At 30.0% G+C, this 14,656-nt stretch overlaps 2 protein-coding genes across 2 annotated transcripts; both read right to left on the bottom strand.

Moving 5' to 3' along the window:
- Positions 1-4,946: 4,946 nt before the first annotated feature.
- On the bottom strand, positions 4,947-6,972 carry LOC111376608 (putative receptor-like protein kinase At3g47110). Its single transcript, XM_022999571.1, has 5 exons — positions 6,639-6,972; positions 6,123-6,506; positions 5,812-6,030; positions 5,413-5,610; positions 4,947-5,275 (listed from the first exon to the last, which is right to left on the bottom strand). Exons 1-5 carry the CDS (start codon positions 6,970-6,972, stop codon positions 4,947-4,949), a joined length of 1,464 nt encoding a protein of 487 aa, XP_022855339.1.
- A 60-nt stretch (positions 6,973-7,032) lies between these two features.
- LOC111376607 (receptor kinase-like protein Xa21) lies at positions 7,033-13,835 on the bottom strand. The gene is made up of 3 exons (XM_022999570.1): positions 13,823-13,835; positions 7,480-7,551; positions 7,033-7,406 (listed from the first exon to the last, which is right to left on the bottom strand). The coding sequence occupies exons 1-3, from the start codon at positions 13,833-13,835 to the stop codon at positions 7,033-7,035; spliced, it is 459 nt and encodes a 152-aa protein (XP_022855338.1).
- Positions 13,836-14,656: the final 821 nt, after the last annotated feature.

Here is a 14,656-nt window from a genome sequence, read left to right as displayed (position 1 = left end):
GTACCAGCCTCGTAGTTTATTGAAACCGAGCATCAGCTTCTGCAATTTTCTTAATTGATCCAATCTGCCAGGAATTCTTCCGATTAATTCATTGCTTCCAATGTCTAACTCGATCAAGTTGCTCAAAATACCAATTTCATTTGGAATGATACCTTTAATATCACAATGATCGACTTAAAAATTTTCAACGGATTTTGACGAGTTACCCAAGGATTTTGGTAATATTCCATCAAAATAATTATTTCCCATTTCGAGCACTAAAGGATCTTTTGTCAAGTGATTAAAACCAAAATCTATAAATTGTAGGTTATGTGAATTCCCAAGATTCGTGGGCACTCGTCCACTGAAGGAGTTACCATCAAGGCCCAACTTAGTAAGCTTTGAAAAATTTGAAATAGAGGCTGGAATTTCTCCACTCAATTGATTGTCACCGACTAAAACACATTCAAGATTAGGGAGGCCATTGGCAATCGACGATGGAAGATTGCCAGAGATACTATTGTCAATCAAAGAAAGTGTTTGTAATATGAGAGATTGAAGATGGATTCAAGTATTTGACCATGAAAACTGTTAAAGGAGTTACCATCAAGGCCCAACTTAGTAAGCTTTGAAAAATTTGAAATAGAGGCTGGAATTTCTCCACTCAATTGATTGTCACCGACTAAAACACATTCAAGATTAGGGAGGCCATTGGCAATCGACGATGGAAGATTGTCAGAGATACTATTGTCAATCAAAGAAAGTGTTTGTAATATGAGAGATTGAAGATGGATTCAAGTATTTGACCATGAAAACTGTTATTGAACATATACAATTCCTTCTAATTTGATAAATTGACAATTGAATGTGGAATTGTACCTAAATTGTGGGGTTTGTCAACAAATTAATGAATACCAAAAGTACTAATGAGTTGTGAATACGTACCTGTTAAGATATTAGAACCCAATGGTAAATATTGAAGTGCTAACGAGTTTTCGAATTCATGTGGAATGCTTCTTGTGAATACATTTTTGGATATTAAAAATTGAAATCAAAAGCAAAATATTTAAAATTTCACATCAACTAATAATAATGAAATTGTAAAGATTAAATATACTCAAAATATAAAATTCAAACATATTATTAAAATAAGAATGATACTAGAATGACAAATGTATAAATTAATTTAGAATATTTAATTATTTAGTAAACAAGATGATGCAATCAATAGGAACAATATACAATAATAAAGAATAAACCACGTTTTAATTCTTTAAAATGTCTAAGAATTTAAAAAATCAATAATTAGTTGATCCACAATCGAATGTTGAATAATGATCTAGGTCAACAAATTGTTAATTCCATAGAAAAGCATTTCATGTCAAAAATTGAAAAAGAAAAACTCTCACAACGTTTACAGTATTTCAATCAAAATACTCCAAAAGTACAAAGCTCATCTTTGCAGCTAATAAAGAAACACCAAATCATTAATCATTACCAAAATTACATCCTAGATTCTCAAGCTACCAAATTAAAAAAATTAATCCAATAAAAATGAACAGATTATAAAATACTGACTAAACATTATAATGAGGCTAGTTGCTAGCGGTATCCATCTCCATCCCAAGTTGATTAGGTACATAAGATTTTATTTTATATTTCTATTAATTAATAGGTTAATGCCATAAATGCTAAAAAATATTTGTCAAAAGAGTGTAAAATCCGAGGTGGTAACCTAAAACTTGTGTCTAGGCATGAAAATGGACCTTGGTGCATGATTGCCATACTTTATGGTTTTTACGCCTAGCACGTTTAGGCTCGTAAAATCATAAAACTTTGTCTTGACACTTAAACATGTTTTACTCTTTTTAAAATATTGAATTAAATATATAAAATAAATGTAGGAGATCTAGATATGAACCCATGAAACAATTGCGTCTCAAATTTATATATACAAGTACTAATAGGTTTCCAATTTCATTTGGAAAATTTTGTGCCAATCCATTTATACATATAGAAATGTTCCATTAACATAGAATAGCTCTTATGAAAGAGAGGAACTACAAACTAATTTGAAGATTATTAAGTAACAATATTAAAGTGATTGTTGAACAATATATTCATAATATTTTTGAAAAATGCCATACATGCTGAAAAACATTTGTCACGAAAGAGGAAAATGCCTAAGTAGTAGCCTTAAGTTCATTTAGATTTTCCATCAGCATAAAAATCTTCGTTATAAGCGACCATTTTAAATTTATAGTTTTTGTAACTTAAATTGCATCATAGGTCCTTAAACTAAATAATTTAAGAAAAAATTTAATTAACATTGAAAAGATTAACGAGTACTAACTAAAAATTATAATGAGGCTAGCCACAAGCAATATCCATCTTGATCCCACTCATATTTGGTACTTTGGATTTGATGTAATTATATTTTATTTCTGATAATTATTTGGAAAATACCATGCATTTTGAAGAAATTTGTCAACAGAGTGTAACATGCATAGGTGAAAACCTAAAGTTCATCAAATGTTAAATTAACAAAACTAGATCTTATGAAAGAGAAGAAGTACCAACTAATTTGAAGTTGATTAAGTAACTTTGAAGTTATTGTTGCACGATATATTTCTAATAATTATTTAAAAAATGCCATACATGATGAAAAACATTTGTCAAGAGTGTAAAGTGACTGGGTGGTAGCATAAGGTTCGTTTATATTTTTCGTTAGCATAGATATCTTTGTTAAAGCTGACCATTTAAATTTAGAGTTTTCATAAATAAATTGCATCCTAGGACCTCAAACTAATAAATTTTAAAAATAGATTAAATTAATATTGAAAAGATTAGCAAGTACTAACTAAACATTATAATGAGGCTATCTGTATCCATCTTTATCCCAAGCATATTGGGTACTTTGGATTTGATGTAGTTACGGTGTATTTATATTAACTGCTTGGAAATTACCATACATTTCAAAAACATTTGGCAAAAGAGTATAAAATGCACAGGTGGAAATCTAAAGTTCATCAAATGTTATATTAACACACAAAAAGATCTTATGAAAGACATGATGTACCAACTAATTTGAAGTTGATTATTAAGTAACTACAAGTTATTGGTATATGATATATTTTTACTAATTATTTGAAAAATGGCATCAATGCTGAAAAATATGTCAAAAGAGTTGAAAATGTGGAGGCGTAAGCTTAAAGTTCATTTAGATTTTCCATCACTATAAAATTCCTTTTAAAAGGTGACTATTTTAAATTTAGAGTTTTCGTAAGTGAAACTACACCCTAGCTCCCAATCTAAGAAACTAAAAGTAAAAAAGTAGATTCAAATAATATTTAAAATATTAGTGAGTACTACCTAAACAGTATAATGATTAGTAGTATGCATCTTCATCTCAAATTCATTAGTTACTTTGGATGTGATGTAATTATGCTGTATTTCTAATATTTATTTAGAAAATACCGTACATTTTGTAAAACATTTGTCAAAAGAGCATAAAATTAATATGTTGAAACCTAAAGTTCATTAGATGTTAAATTAAAACAAAATAGATCTTATGAAAGAGGGAAAGTAGCAACTAATTTGAAGTTAATGATAAAGTGACTATGAAGTTATTAGTAGATTGTAAAATGACTAAATGGTAACCCAAAATTCATATAGACTTTCAATCCTAGTAAAAAAATCTTTGTTACACGTGACAATTTTAACTTTAGAGTTCTCACAAGGTCTGCAAACTATTTAAAAAAAAAATAAAAAAATTCAATTAATATGGAAAAGGTTAGGAAGTACTAACTAAAACATTATATGAGACTACCTGCTAGTATTATCCATCATCATCTCAAGCATATTGGGTAATTTGGATTCGAAGTAATTATGCTTTATTTTCAATAATTACATGAAAAATACAATATATTTTGAAAAAAATTTGTCAAAAGAGTGTAAAATGCATAGGTGGAAACCTAAAGTTCATCAAATGTTAAATTAACACAAAATAGATCTTATCGAAGAGGGGGAGTACCAACTAATTTGAAGTTATTGTCGCATAATATATTTCTAGTAATTATTTGAAAAATGTCAAACATGTAGAAAATTATTTGTCGAAAGATTGTAAAACGACTAAGAGATAGCCTAAAGTTTATCTAGATTCCTGTCAGCATAAAATCTTTGTTAAAGGGTGTCCATTTTAAATTTAAAGTTTTCATAACTGATAATGCATCCTAGGTCCTCAAACTAAGAAATTAAAAATAAAAATAAAAACTAAATTCAATTAATATTGAAAAGTTGTACCTTACAAATAATTCATTACTGACTATAGAAGTTCATAAAATTATGCATTATTCTGGTTAACAGAAGTGCATCACTACCATCTTGTTTCCTTCCCCTTTTTACTATGAATGGAATTTTTTTTGTATATTATCTCAACATTCATTAATTTAAATCTTTATTTTTAATTTTTATACTTCAAAAAAGCTTCATTTTGGTGCTTTTTTGTACTAATAATGCTTCTTTGTATTAATGACTGGTGTCAAGGGCAAATGAAGAGGATAAGAACAAAAGGTAACAATATTCTCACATATTGAAGATAATTTATGGTATCAAAATGTTTTCTCACGCCACCACATATTACAGTAGAGTAACCAGATATCTAAACGTTGTCTAATTACGGACACTAAATGCATAAAATTATTTATGTATGAACAAAATTACTTTGCAGTACAGATTTTGGGTCCACGAAACAGCTACAACACACTTCAACACGACATTGGAATCCAATAGAGCTTAACAATATTCAGAATGATAGCCAAGTTTCCTGCAAGAACAATATATAATAAGCCTTAATGATTACTAGTAAAAAGAAAATAAATATAGATTCATTTTTTTATTTTTTTTTGTGTTCTCAATAAGAAGCAAACCTTTTGTCTTGTTCCACCTCAGTTACACTCTTAACAAAATTAAGTTTTGGTCTTCTTGAGCCTTGTTAGAACATCTTTTGCAATGAGCCTCTCTTTTGGCAAATCAATCGTGCATTGTAGTGCTAGTCCCATGATTAATTTGAAGCAGCTCTCCTTCACTTGAATATTATCTTCAGCAGCATTCACTAAATCGACATCCACTACGTGCATTATTGCATCTGGGAATGATTCAAGCACCCATTTCCTCATTGTGAACTCTCCGACAAACATATTATCTGTTAGCTTCTTCTTGGTAAATGTTTCCATCAGCATAATCCCATAACTATAAACATCCACCATAGTTGATACTAATCCAGTTGATCCGTACTCTACAAAATTGGGATATGTGATCAAATTAACTAGTTTAATGTTAAATGATGCATAAATAAAACAAGAACTAAAAAGTAATAGCTGGTTACACTATTAACATTCATAGATACACAACTAGATGAAAGAAACCATATACCTGGAGCCTTATATTCAATGGTACCTAACATCTTGGTAATTGAAATTCTCTGGTCTTCAATGAAAAGCTTGGCAATGCTAAAGTCTGCAACATGGGCAACCATATTTTCATCTAAAAGTATGTTGCTTGGTTTCAAATCACAATGGACAATTGGAGAGGGATACCCATAATGTAGATACTCTAGCGCAGATGCCACATCTATCATTATTTCCAATCTTTGAGCTAAATTTAAGAAATAGTTGCTTCAAGATAGCCATTTGGTAAGGTTTCCATTAGGCATATATTCCATTACCAAGGCTTTAAGATCAAGGTTTGAGCAGCTACTAATTACCCTGACAAGATTTCTATGTCAAATGTTGCACAATATTTGGCACTCGATATCAAAACTGTGGTTTGCACCTTCCAAACCCAGATTAAAAATCTTAATAGCGGCAATCATTCCATCTGAAAATATTCCCTTGTACACTGAACCTATACTGCCTTTGCCAATCAGATTCTCTTCACCAAATTTATTTGTAGCATTTAGCACTTCATAATATGAAATCCTCTTAACAGTGATGGGGGGAGTAGATTGACTTGGAAGAAGTGTATTTCTGCGATGATGTCTTATTAAATAAACTACAATAATGGCCAGACTCAATATAACAGCAATTGGTGGTCAAATGTAATTCAACAATCTGTTATTATGCTTGATAACCGAGTTGTATTACATTTGCATGGCTTGACCTTAAATTGAGATCCTTCACACAATTCTCTATTGCCCATGAAAAATTCTGACATGAAGTTCTTAAATGGCCCTCCATTTGGAATTTCACCAGTGAGGTCATTGAACGAAACATTGAAATATTCAAGGTACTGAAGTTTCTCCAATGACTTGGGGATTACACCATTGAGTTTGTTCTTGGATAAATCCAATATTTTCAATGAAATCAAATTACCAAAAGATTCAGGTATAGGACCATGTAACCGATTGTTTGATAATGTTAGATTTTCCAAATTCTGAAGTTGTCCTATAGTGCTTGGAATATCACCAGAGAATTGATTTCCCGATAGATATAACCCTCGCATGCTCTTAATGTTTCCAATTTCTGGAGCTAGCGACCCATTCAACAAATTATCAGCTAAACTCAAAATCTGAATTTCCTTGTTAGCTCACATTGTGGATGGGATAGTGGAAGTCAATGAGTTGGAAAATAAATAAATTTCTCGTAAAGACGTAAGATTACCTAAACACTTTGGAAACTGTTGAGAAAGCTTATTATTTCCCAGATCAAGATAATACAGATGTACCAAATCGCCAAGGTTGGCAAATACTGGTCCCTGTAGTTTATTGACTCTGAGTATTAGCCTTTGCAATTTTCTTAATTGACCCAAAATGTCAGGAATTCTTCCGGTCAATTTATTGTCTCCAATGTCTAACTTTATCAAGTTGCTCAAATTACCAATTTCATTCGGAATGATACCTTTAATACCACAATGACGGGCATAAAAAATTTCAACAGACGTTGACAAATTACCCAAGGATTTTGGTAATATTCCATCAAAATAATTGTTTCCCATCCGTATGATCTTCAACTTTCTACAATTTTTCAATGAAATAAGAAAATCCAATTCGAGCTTTCAAGGATCATTTGTCAACTGATTTCTAGAAAAACTTAGAATCCGTAGATTGCGTAAGTTCCCAAGATTCATGGGTACTTGCCCACTGAAGAAGTTGTCAACAAGATCCAAACCAGTGAGCTTAGAAAAATTCGAAATAGAGGCAAGAATTTCTCCACTCAGTCGATTGGCACCAAGATAGAGAATTTCGAGATTAGGAAGCCCATTGGCAATTGAGGACGGAAGATTGCCAGAGATACTATTGCCGGAAAGAGAAAATATTTGTAACATGGAGAGATTGAAGATGGAATTAGGTATTTGACCCCGAAGACGGTTGTTATCGATCGCCAATTCCTTTAAATTTGATAAACTTCCAACTGAATGTGGAATTATACCTGTATTAGGGTGCTTGTGAACGCACTCAAATTAATGAATTCCAAAACTACTAATAGATAATAGATCAGTTACCTGTTAAGATATTCTCTCCTAAATATAAATATTGAAGTGTTGATGAGTTTCCAATTCCATATGGAATGCTTCCTGTGAATACATTTTAAGACAAAAATTAAAATCCAAAATCCAAATGTTTAAAATTTCAAAAAGTTATTATCGAATGTTAATGCTGAAATTAAAGAGATCAGTTAAATTTAATAAAAATATTATATTCAAATATTCGTGGCTCTAATATAAATTTTTGATATTAGAATAAAATTATAATGACAAATGTACAAATTCATTTAGAGTATCAAATTATTTATTAAACAAGGTGATGCAAGGCAAAATGAATATGAGAATAAAAAATAAAACTAAATCACGTTAATTCTCAAAATGCCTGTAAATTTTGAAAATCAATAATTCGCTGATTTGCAATTGAATATTGAATAGCTGATCTAGTTTGACAAGTCATTAATTCCGCAGAAACATTTCACGTCAAAAAATTGTAACAGAAAAACTCTCATAACTTTCTCTTTATATTTTAATCAAAATATCCTAAGTACAAAACTCGTCTTTGCTGCTGATGAAGAACCTTACCATTCTTAACTGAAATTGCATCTTTGTCCTCAAACTGAAATTTATGTTATTACTATGTATTTCTAATAACTGTTTGGAAAATATTATACATAAAATACATTTATCAGAAAGAGTGTAAAATGCCCAGGTGGCACCCGAAAGTTCATTTAAATTTTCAATCAATATAAAAATATTTGTTATATATGACAATTTAGATATATTTATTTTTTTTATAAATCGCTATCAAGACATTAAATAAACAAATTGAAATTCATTTAATCACTATTCTAAAAAGCGCACCTAGAAATAAAAATGTGCCTTGCCCGAAAATCAATAATTCGCTGATTTGCAATTGAATATTGAATGGCTGATCTAGTTTGACAAGTCATTAACTCCGCAGAAACATTTCACGTCAAAAAATTGTAACAGAAAAACTCTCATAACTTTCTTTATATTTTAATCAAAATATCCTAAGTACAAAACTCATCTTTGCTGCTGATGAAGAAATGCCTTACCATTCTTAACTGAAATTGCATCTTTGTCCTCAAACTGAAATTTATGTTATTACTATGTATTTCTAATAACTGTTTGGAAAATATTATACATAAAATACATTTATCAGAAAGAGTGTAAAATGCCCAGGTGGTACCCGAAAGTTCATTTAAATTTTCAATCAATATAAAAATATTTGTTATATATGACAATTTAGATATATTTATTTTTTTTATAAATCTCTATCAAGACATTAAATAAACAAATTGAAATTCATTTAATCACTATTCTAAAAAGCGCACCTAGAAATAAAAATGTGCCTTGCCATGCTTTATGTTTTTTAACGCTTGCCACTTTAAGGGTCATAAAAACTTGAAGCTTGACGTTGAATTCTAGTCATGCTTTACGCTTTTCAAAACACCAAATTTAACATATGAAATAGGTTTAGGAGATTTAGATACGTACCACTGAAACCGTTGTAGCTCAAATCTAATAATACAAGTGTCGATAGGTTTCCAATTTCATTTGAAATAATTCCTGTCAATCCATTTACACATATATATTCTAAAATATCAAAATGTTAAATTAACAAAATTAGATCTAATCAAAGAGAAGAAGCAACAACTAATAGAACTCATTAATTAAGTACCTTTGAAAGTATTTTTGCCTGAGTTATTTCTAATAAGTATTTTAAAAATGCTATACACGTGGAAAAACATTTGTCAAAAGAGCATAAAACTAACAAATTAAAAATTAATAAGATAAATTCAATTAATAATGAAAAGATTATAAAATATTGACTAAACATTATAATGAGGATAGTTGCTAACAATAACCGTCTCGAATAAAATTTGATTGGGTACGTAAGATTTGATGTTATTACGATGTATATCTTATAATTATTTAGAAAATGCTATACGTACTATATATTTTGTTGAGTATGTTTTTATTCATTGTACCTCAAGTCATATTTAATATTGCATCTTTTTTTCTTTTTTGCTTTAAAAGGGTGTGACAACATCTTCAATTATTTATACAGGTTTGTTGGTCGACATGCTTTTGCATAAAAAATTTATGGGCCAAAATTGGTTCCTAGGTTCAAAATGCACAATGGAGGTTTCAGGGTAAGTACATTTAAAAATTACTACTCAAAGTTGAATGTGCATTGCACATTATTGTAAAATACTTTATAAATGATGCAAAAGTAATATTTGGTACCAATTTGTTAGAGGATTTGATAAGTGTTAGACAAATTATAGAAAATGAAATTTAGCATAGAAATTTAAGAGAAGAAATTTGTACTCAAATTATACTCTCAAAACTCAATTTCTATAATTCAAATTTTTTGTAATGATGAATTATTATAAATAGTAAAGCATTGCCAATAACGTAAACATGACATTCTTTCTCATGGCTATTTTGAAATGCATATGGAAAATTGGGAGGGGGCATGTAATGATGAGTTTGATACAAATGTGCGCGTGTATATATATATAAATAAAAGCTTCCAGCGTGATAAATGTATTCTTATAATTTACTTCAACATACAATATATATTTATTAGAAATTTCCAATAGCTTTCTGCTGTGTTTTTTGCCTTATGGAAGTTTGTGCAAGTGAATGAAGACTGTGATTGTGAAACGAAACCGTGAACAATTACAAAAAGTGGCATTTTTAAGAACATTTTGTGAAATTTCCTCTTACGGGGCATTTTTAAGAATGTTCAATTTTAAGGGTATGAGTTGAAAAGTGTCCACTCATTTGAATTTAGTGTCAACTTGTCTATTATGCCCTTAATGAAAAGCTACATTTTGAAATTGGATTCTCGGCATTTTAAATGTCATTCTCGACATTTGATTTTTTTATCAATTGGTCACGAATTTTGAGAAGTGACTTCCATGAGAAGTTACATTAAAATAATGTTTCTTGACATTTCATATGTCAATCTCGACATTTGAACATCATTTCATTTGTCTAGAATGATATTTCATTTTGAATATGACATTTCTTTACATTTAAAAATGTCATTCTCGACATTTCTGAATCAATGAAAAACATAACATTTATTGTGATTTGACACGTATACTTTTTGAAATAAATATGACAGGCTATGTGTCAAAATTTTATTTGTCAATAACAATATTGCAAAATTGTCTATTTTTTTTCTTAGTGTGGAATTATAAATTGTTAATAAAAGTATTTTGATCTAAATTCTTTCAAATTAGATATTTTTGCAATAGTGAACATTGTTACAAATGACTAGGTAAAAATGGACATTTTGTGAAATTTCCTCTTACAAAAATTGTTGGCATTCAACACACGGTGGTTAACTTGTCTTCTCTGAGAATGTAATTTTTTTTTTTTAGTTGTTTATTCAATTTAAAATTCATTAATTCCACCATTATGGACTCCACTTTTTACATACTTAAAAAACTTTGTTTGACTATCAAACCGTAGGAATTATTCCATTGGAAGCAGCATCTTTCACTGCAAAGATTGGGGAAGTTTTTCCACAAGTGAAATTTACGTTCTTCTTAATCCAAAAGAATAATATTAACTTTTCCATTGGATGCAGTATCTTTTACCATGGAAATTGAGGAAGTTTTTCCAAAAGTTGCATTTTTTTATTAATAATTCAAAGAAATATTAACTTTAACAGACTTCAAGGTCCACTTACACCCCACATTTTAAAGTAGAATAAGGAGATTTTTTCAAGAAAATAAAACTAGCTTAAAGAGTGTAAAATTGTAAACCTTGAACGGTTTTTCTGAAGTGAGGTTAGATGTAGCTTGAATTTCCCATTAGAAGAATGATTTTATGGTTACTAAGAACACTTAATTTATATTATTTAGATTAATGTGATACCATTTGATATATTACATTAATTTTACCTATCAAAACAGGACTAAAATTGATTGGTTCATGTTTCAAATAACCAAAATCGATTTAAATTTAGGATCATTGTATTGCCACCACAATTTTTATTTGATACACCACATTTTAATTGTAGTTAAGTTCCTCAATCTCTACTTGTTGTAATAATTATTTTCTTAACTTTTTCATCGAATTCTTATATCCAACTTTCCATTAATTAGTACGTCACTCTTATCCATGATAATGATTTATATCAAAATACTTTGTTTTCATGCTTTGAACTTAGGGAAAAATACTTTTTGCCCTTTCTATTTATTTATTTTTTAAAGTATGATCAGAAAATAAGTTGTTTATACAATTTCAAAAGACTTTTGGGCATAAAATTGTTATCAAATACAAAATGTGAACTAACGAAAAGTTTCAGGATAAGAACGACATGAAAAATCATTAGGGATAAAGTGCTATAATAAGCAAAGATTAAGAACCCTAATTGCCATTAAAATATAGTGCAAGAAATAAAAATTATGGTGTGAATATAATTAGGCTTAAATTCAAGCAGAACAAGACCAACCCTATCCAGGTGCTTACGTATTACTCAATATTTTTTTTTCCAAGTTTCCTCAATTTTCAACTCATTCAAGCAATCTTTAGTTGGTTAATTAGATTGTCTAACGATTCTTTTCCTTAAATCAAATCAGTCTATTCTTCGAGTAGCGACTCTCCAGTCAGTCCAATTTAAAAACTATATACTCTAAATATTTTACAAAAAAATTATTTGAAAGAATTTCTATTTTACCCGTATTAAGATAATTCATAATCAATGTTGTTGGTTAACTCAGCCCCTACTCGTCGAATTCTCCAACACACCCCACTCACCCAACTCTTTCAACTAGCTCAACATGACCCTTAATAAATGTTGATGCAAATTCGGTTAGCATACATGTTTTCTTCTCTTTTAATTCTTATTCTTTGTCTTCACTGTTGACTAAAAAAAATGATGTTAGCAACACGTCTGATTAATGTTGAAATCTTCTTAATGGGCTTGATGTGCTTGCTTAATTGTCCCAAGGCCTAAAATTTTGATTAATTTTTCGACCCAAAAGATAGTTGGGCAATCAACTAGGGGTGCAGAAACCAATACAAGAAATTGATCTTGCCCTTAGATTGGAGTATAAGTGTGTCATAGCAAAGACGATGCACAAGCAAATCTATGAGAAATGAGACACTGATAAAAATCGTATCGGAGTAAGCCAATGCGATACCAAACGTGTAAAACAATCAGATAGATATGTGTAATTCTCTTTTTGCTCTAGCTCTGAGATCTTGTTATTCGAGTCACATAACTGGAAGGAAGAGCTCAGAAGCAGGCAAGTTGATAAAATCTATATGCAAAAAGTGAAGGTATGAGATTGAAGCATATAGACATATATTGGTAATAGCTCCAAAAAATAAGGGATTAACTTGCAATGCATATCTCATTCAACTAAAGTATTGAAAATAATAATAATAATAATAATAATAAGAAAAAGAAAAGAAACGAATAGAGTTTTATCAACATGATACCCAGGCGGTAAAAGTCTGCCTTGGAGACCTAATATAATAGCGGCATATAAGAACACTAATATTTGCTTCAATCTAAGCAAGACAAATTTTTTATACTTGGACGCCTATGCTTGTGGCACTGCTATCTCTTCAAGGCCTTTGTCTTTCACCAAATGTACTCTTTTTTAGTTTCATTCTTCCTCTTAATTGTCTCATTCTGCCTTTCTTATTCTTGCAAAAATCACCAGACAGCTCCGCATAAAACATCGTGTTGATAATGTTGAAAATCCCTAAAAATAACAAAGTATCAGCACAAGCAGAAAGATGAATAAAGAAAACAAAATAAATCATAGTTATATAAACTCAATCTTAACTGTGGATTCATAACTCAAGATTCAATCGTATGAAGGGATATAAAACAACACTCAAATTCTCTCCAAGGACCAAGCCACGGCAACAGCCATGGACATCAGATAATAATTTTGCTATGAAAACTGAACAAAGTACAGCTAAATTCTTTTCATGAAAAAAGCAAAATGGGAATTTAATTATTATTATTATTATTTTTTTTTTAAAGCAGCAAAGTACTGCAATTCTACAAAACTTTGAGCTCAAAAGTTAATGATCCTTGGTCTACAAAATTCATAAGTTATATATAAGCTTTGGTGGCATGGTGTGAATGGTGCTCTCAACTAAGTTGCAATATTGGACGACTTGTTGAGGATATCTCCTTCGTATTTAACCTAGAACTAATTCATTGAATCCTTCTTTTTATGACCCCGTGCTGGATTCCACCACGAGACTAGCACTTGTAGGATAATTTATTACTTTAAAAACATCGGATCTTCATGTTGGATCATTAAGAAATTCGAGAATTATAGTAGAAGCATACCTGAATCAAACATGGTTAATATAATACTTAATTCTTGCAGTTTTATTTTCCAAATCTACACGTAGTCTCCTTTTCTCTCTATGATGGGATGCAAAAGCGAATGAACAAAATATGTACTTTCTCTATGTGTGATTTGGAGACCATAACCATTTATATATACTAATGCCATTTGGACTAATTCGGTCCATCGTAGAATTAGGAATCTGGGCCCGATCTCTACACATATAGAACCCACACTTTAATTGGATGCATAATGACCTAAAATCAAAGCGTTATTAGATGACTTTAAATGGGCTCAACCGAATTCGATAATCTTTAATTTAATACACAACAATTTACACATACCACATGATCGTTTAAAAATTTCTTACAATCTCTCACTTGGACTATATGTGCCACTTTATAATTTTACATTAAACATAACCTTATGAGTACTCAGAATTTTGCAATCATTACTGAATGCATCCCCAAACAATCCGATCCATCAATCATATCAACATAGGATCAAAACGGCTAACTAAACTCAGCAGTGGTCAAGTAAATTGATATAACCAAATGACATGGATCAAGCTTGGATGTGTAGCATGAAAATTACATGTGATGTGATCTGTAACATGTCTATTTCCAACTGGTCCATCTTAATACCTTAGTGAGATAATTTTCAAATAAGTTCAGAAATAATAAACCAAATAAATCTTATAATCGAAAATAACTTTAATCTTAAACCGTATCAAAAATGACAGTATACGTGTCAGCACAAAAATGCAAACTCCCACTAAAACTAAATATTTTCAAGAGACATTACACTCATATGAGCAGTGTGCTCATGAAAGA

This window comes from Olea europaea, unplaced genomic scaffold (genome assembly GCF_002742605.1).
Source record: "Olea europaea var. sylvestris unplaced genomic scaffold, O_europaea_v1 scaffold1532, whole genome shotgun sequence".
NCBI lineage: Eukaryota > Viridiplantae > Streptophyta > Magnoliopsida > Lamiales > Oleaceae > Olea > Olea europaea.
Note: the sequence above shows the minus strand (reverse complement) of the source record. Positions and strands in the feature narration are given on the sequence as shown.

Excerpts from the sequence above, each read along its gene's own strand:
- LOC111376608 (XM_022999571.1), bottom strand. The coding sequence starts at position 6,972 with ATGGGAAACAATTATTTTGATGGAATATTACCAAAATCCTTGGGTAAT. Across the intron at positions 6,031-6,122 it reads TAAGGTCAAGCCATGCAAAT|TTTATTTAATAAGACATCAT; the intron begins GTAATACAACTC and ends CCATTATTGTAG. Across the intron at positions 5,611-5,811 it reads TTTTAATCTGGGTTTGGAAG|ATGTGGCATCTGCGCTAGAG; the intron begins GTGCAAACCACA and ends AAATAATGATAG.
- LOC111376607 (XM_022999570.1), bottom strand. Across the intron at positions 7,407-7,479 it reads AGGAGAGAATATCTTAACAG|GTATAATTCCACATTCAGTT; the intron begins GTAACTGATCTA and ends ACCCTAATACAG.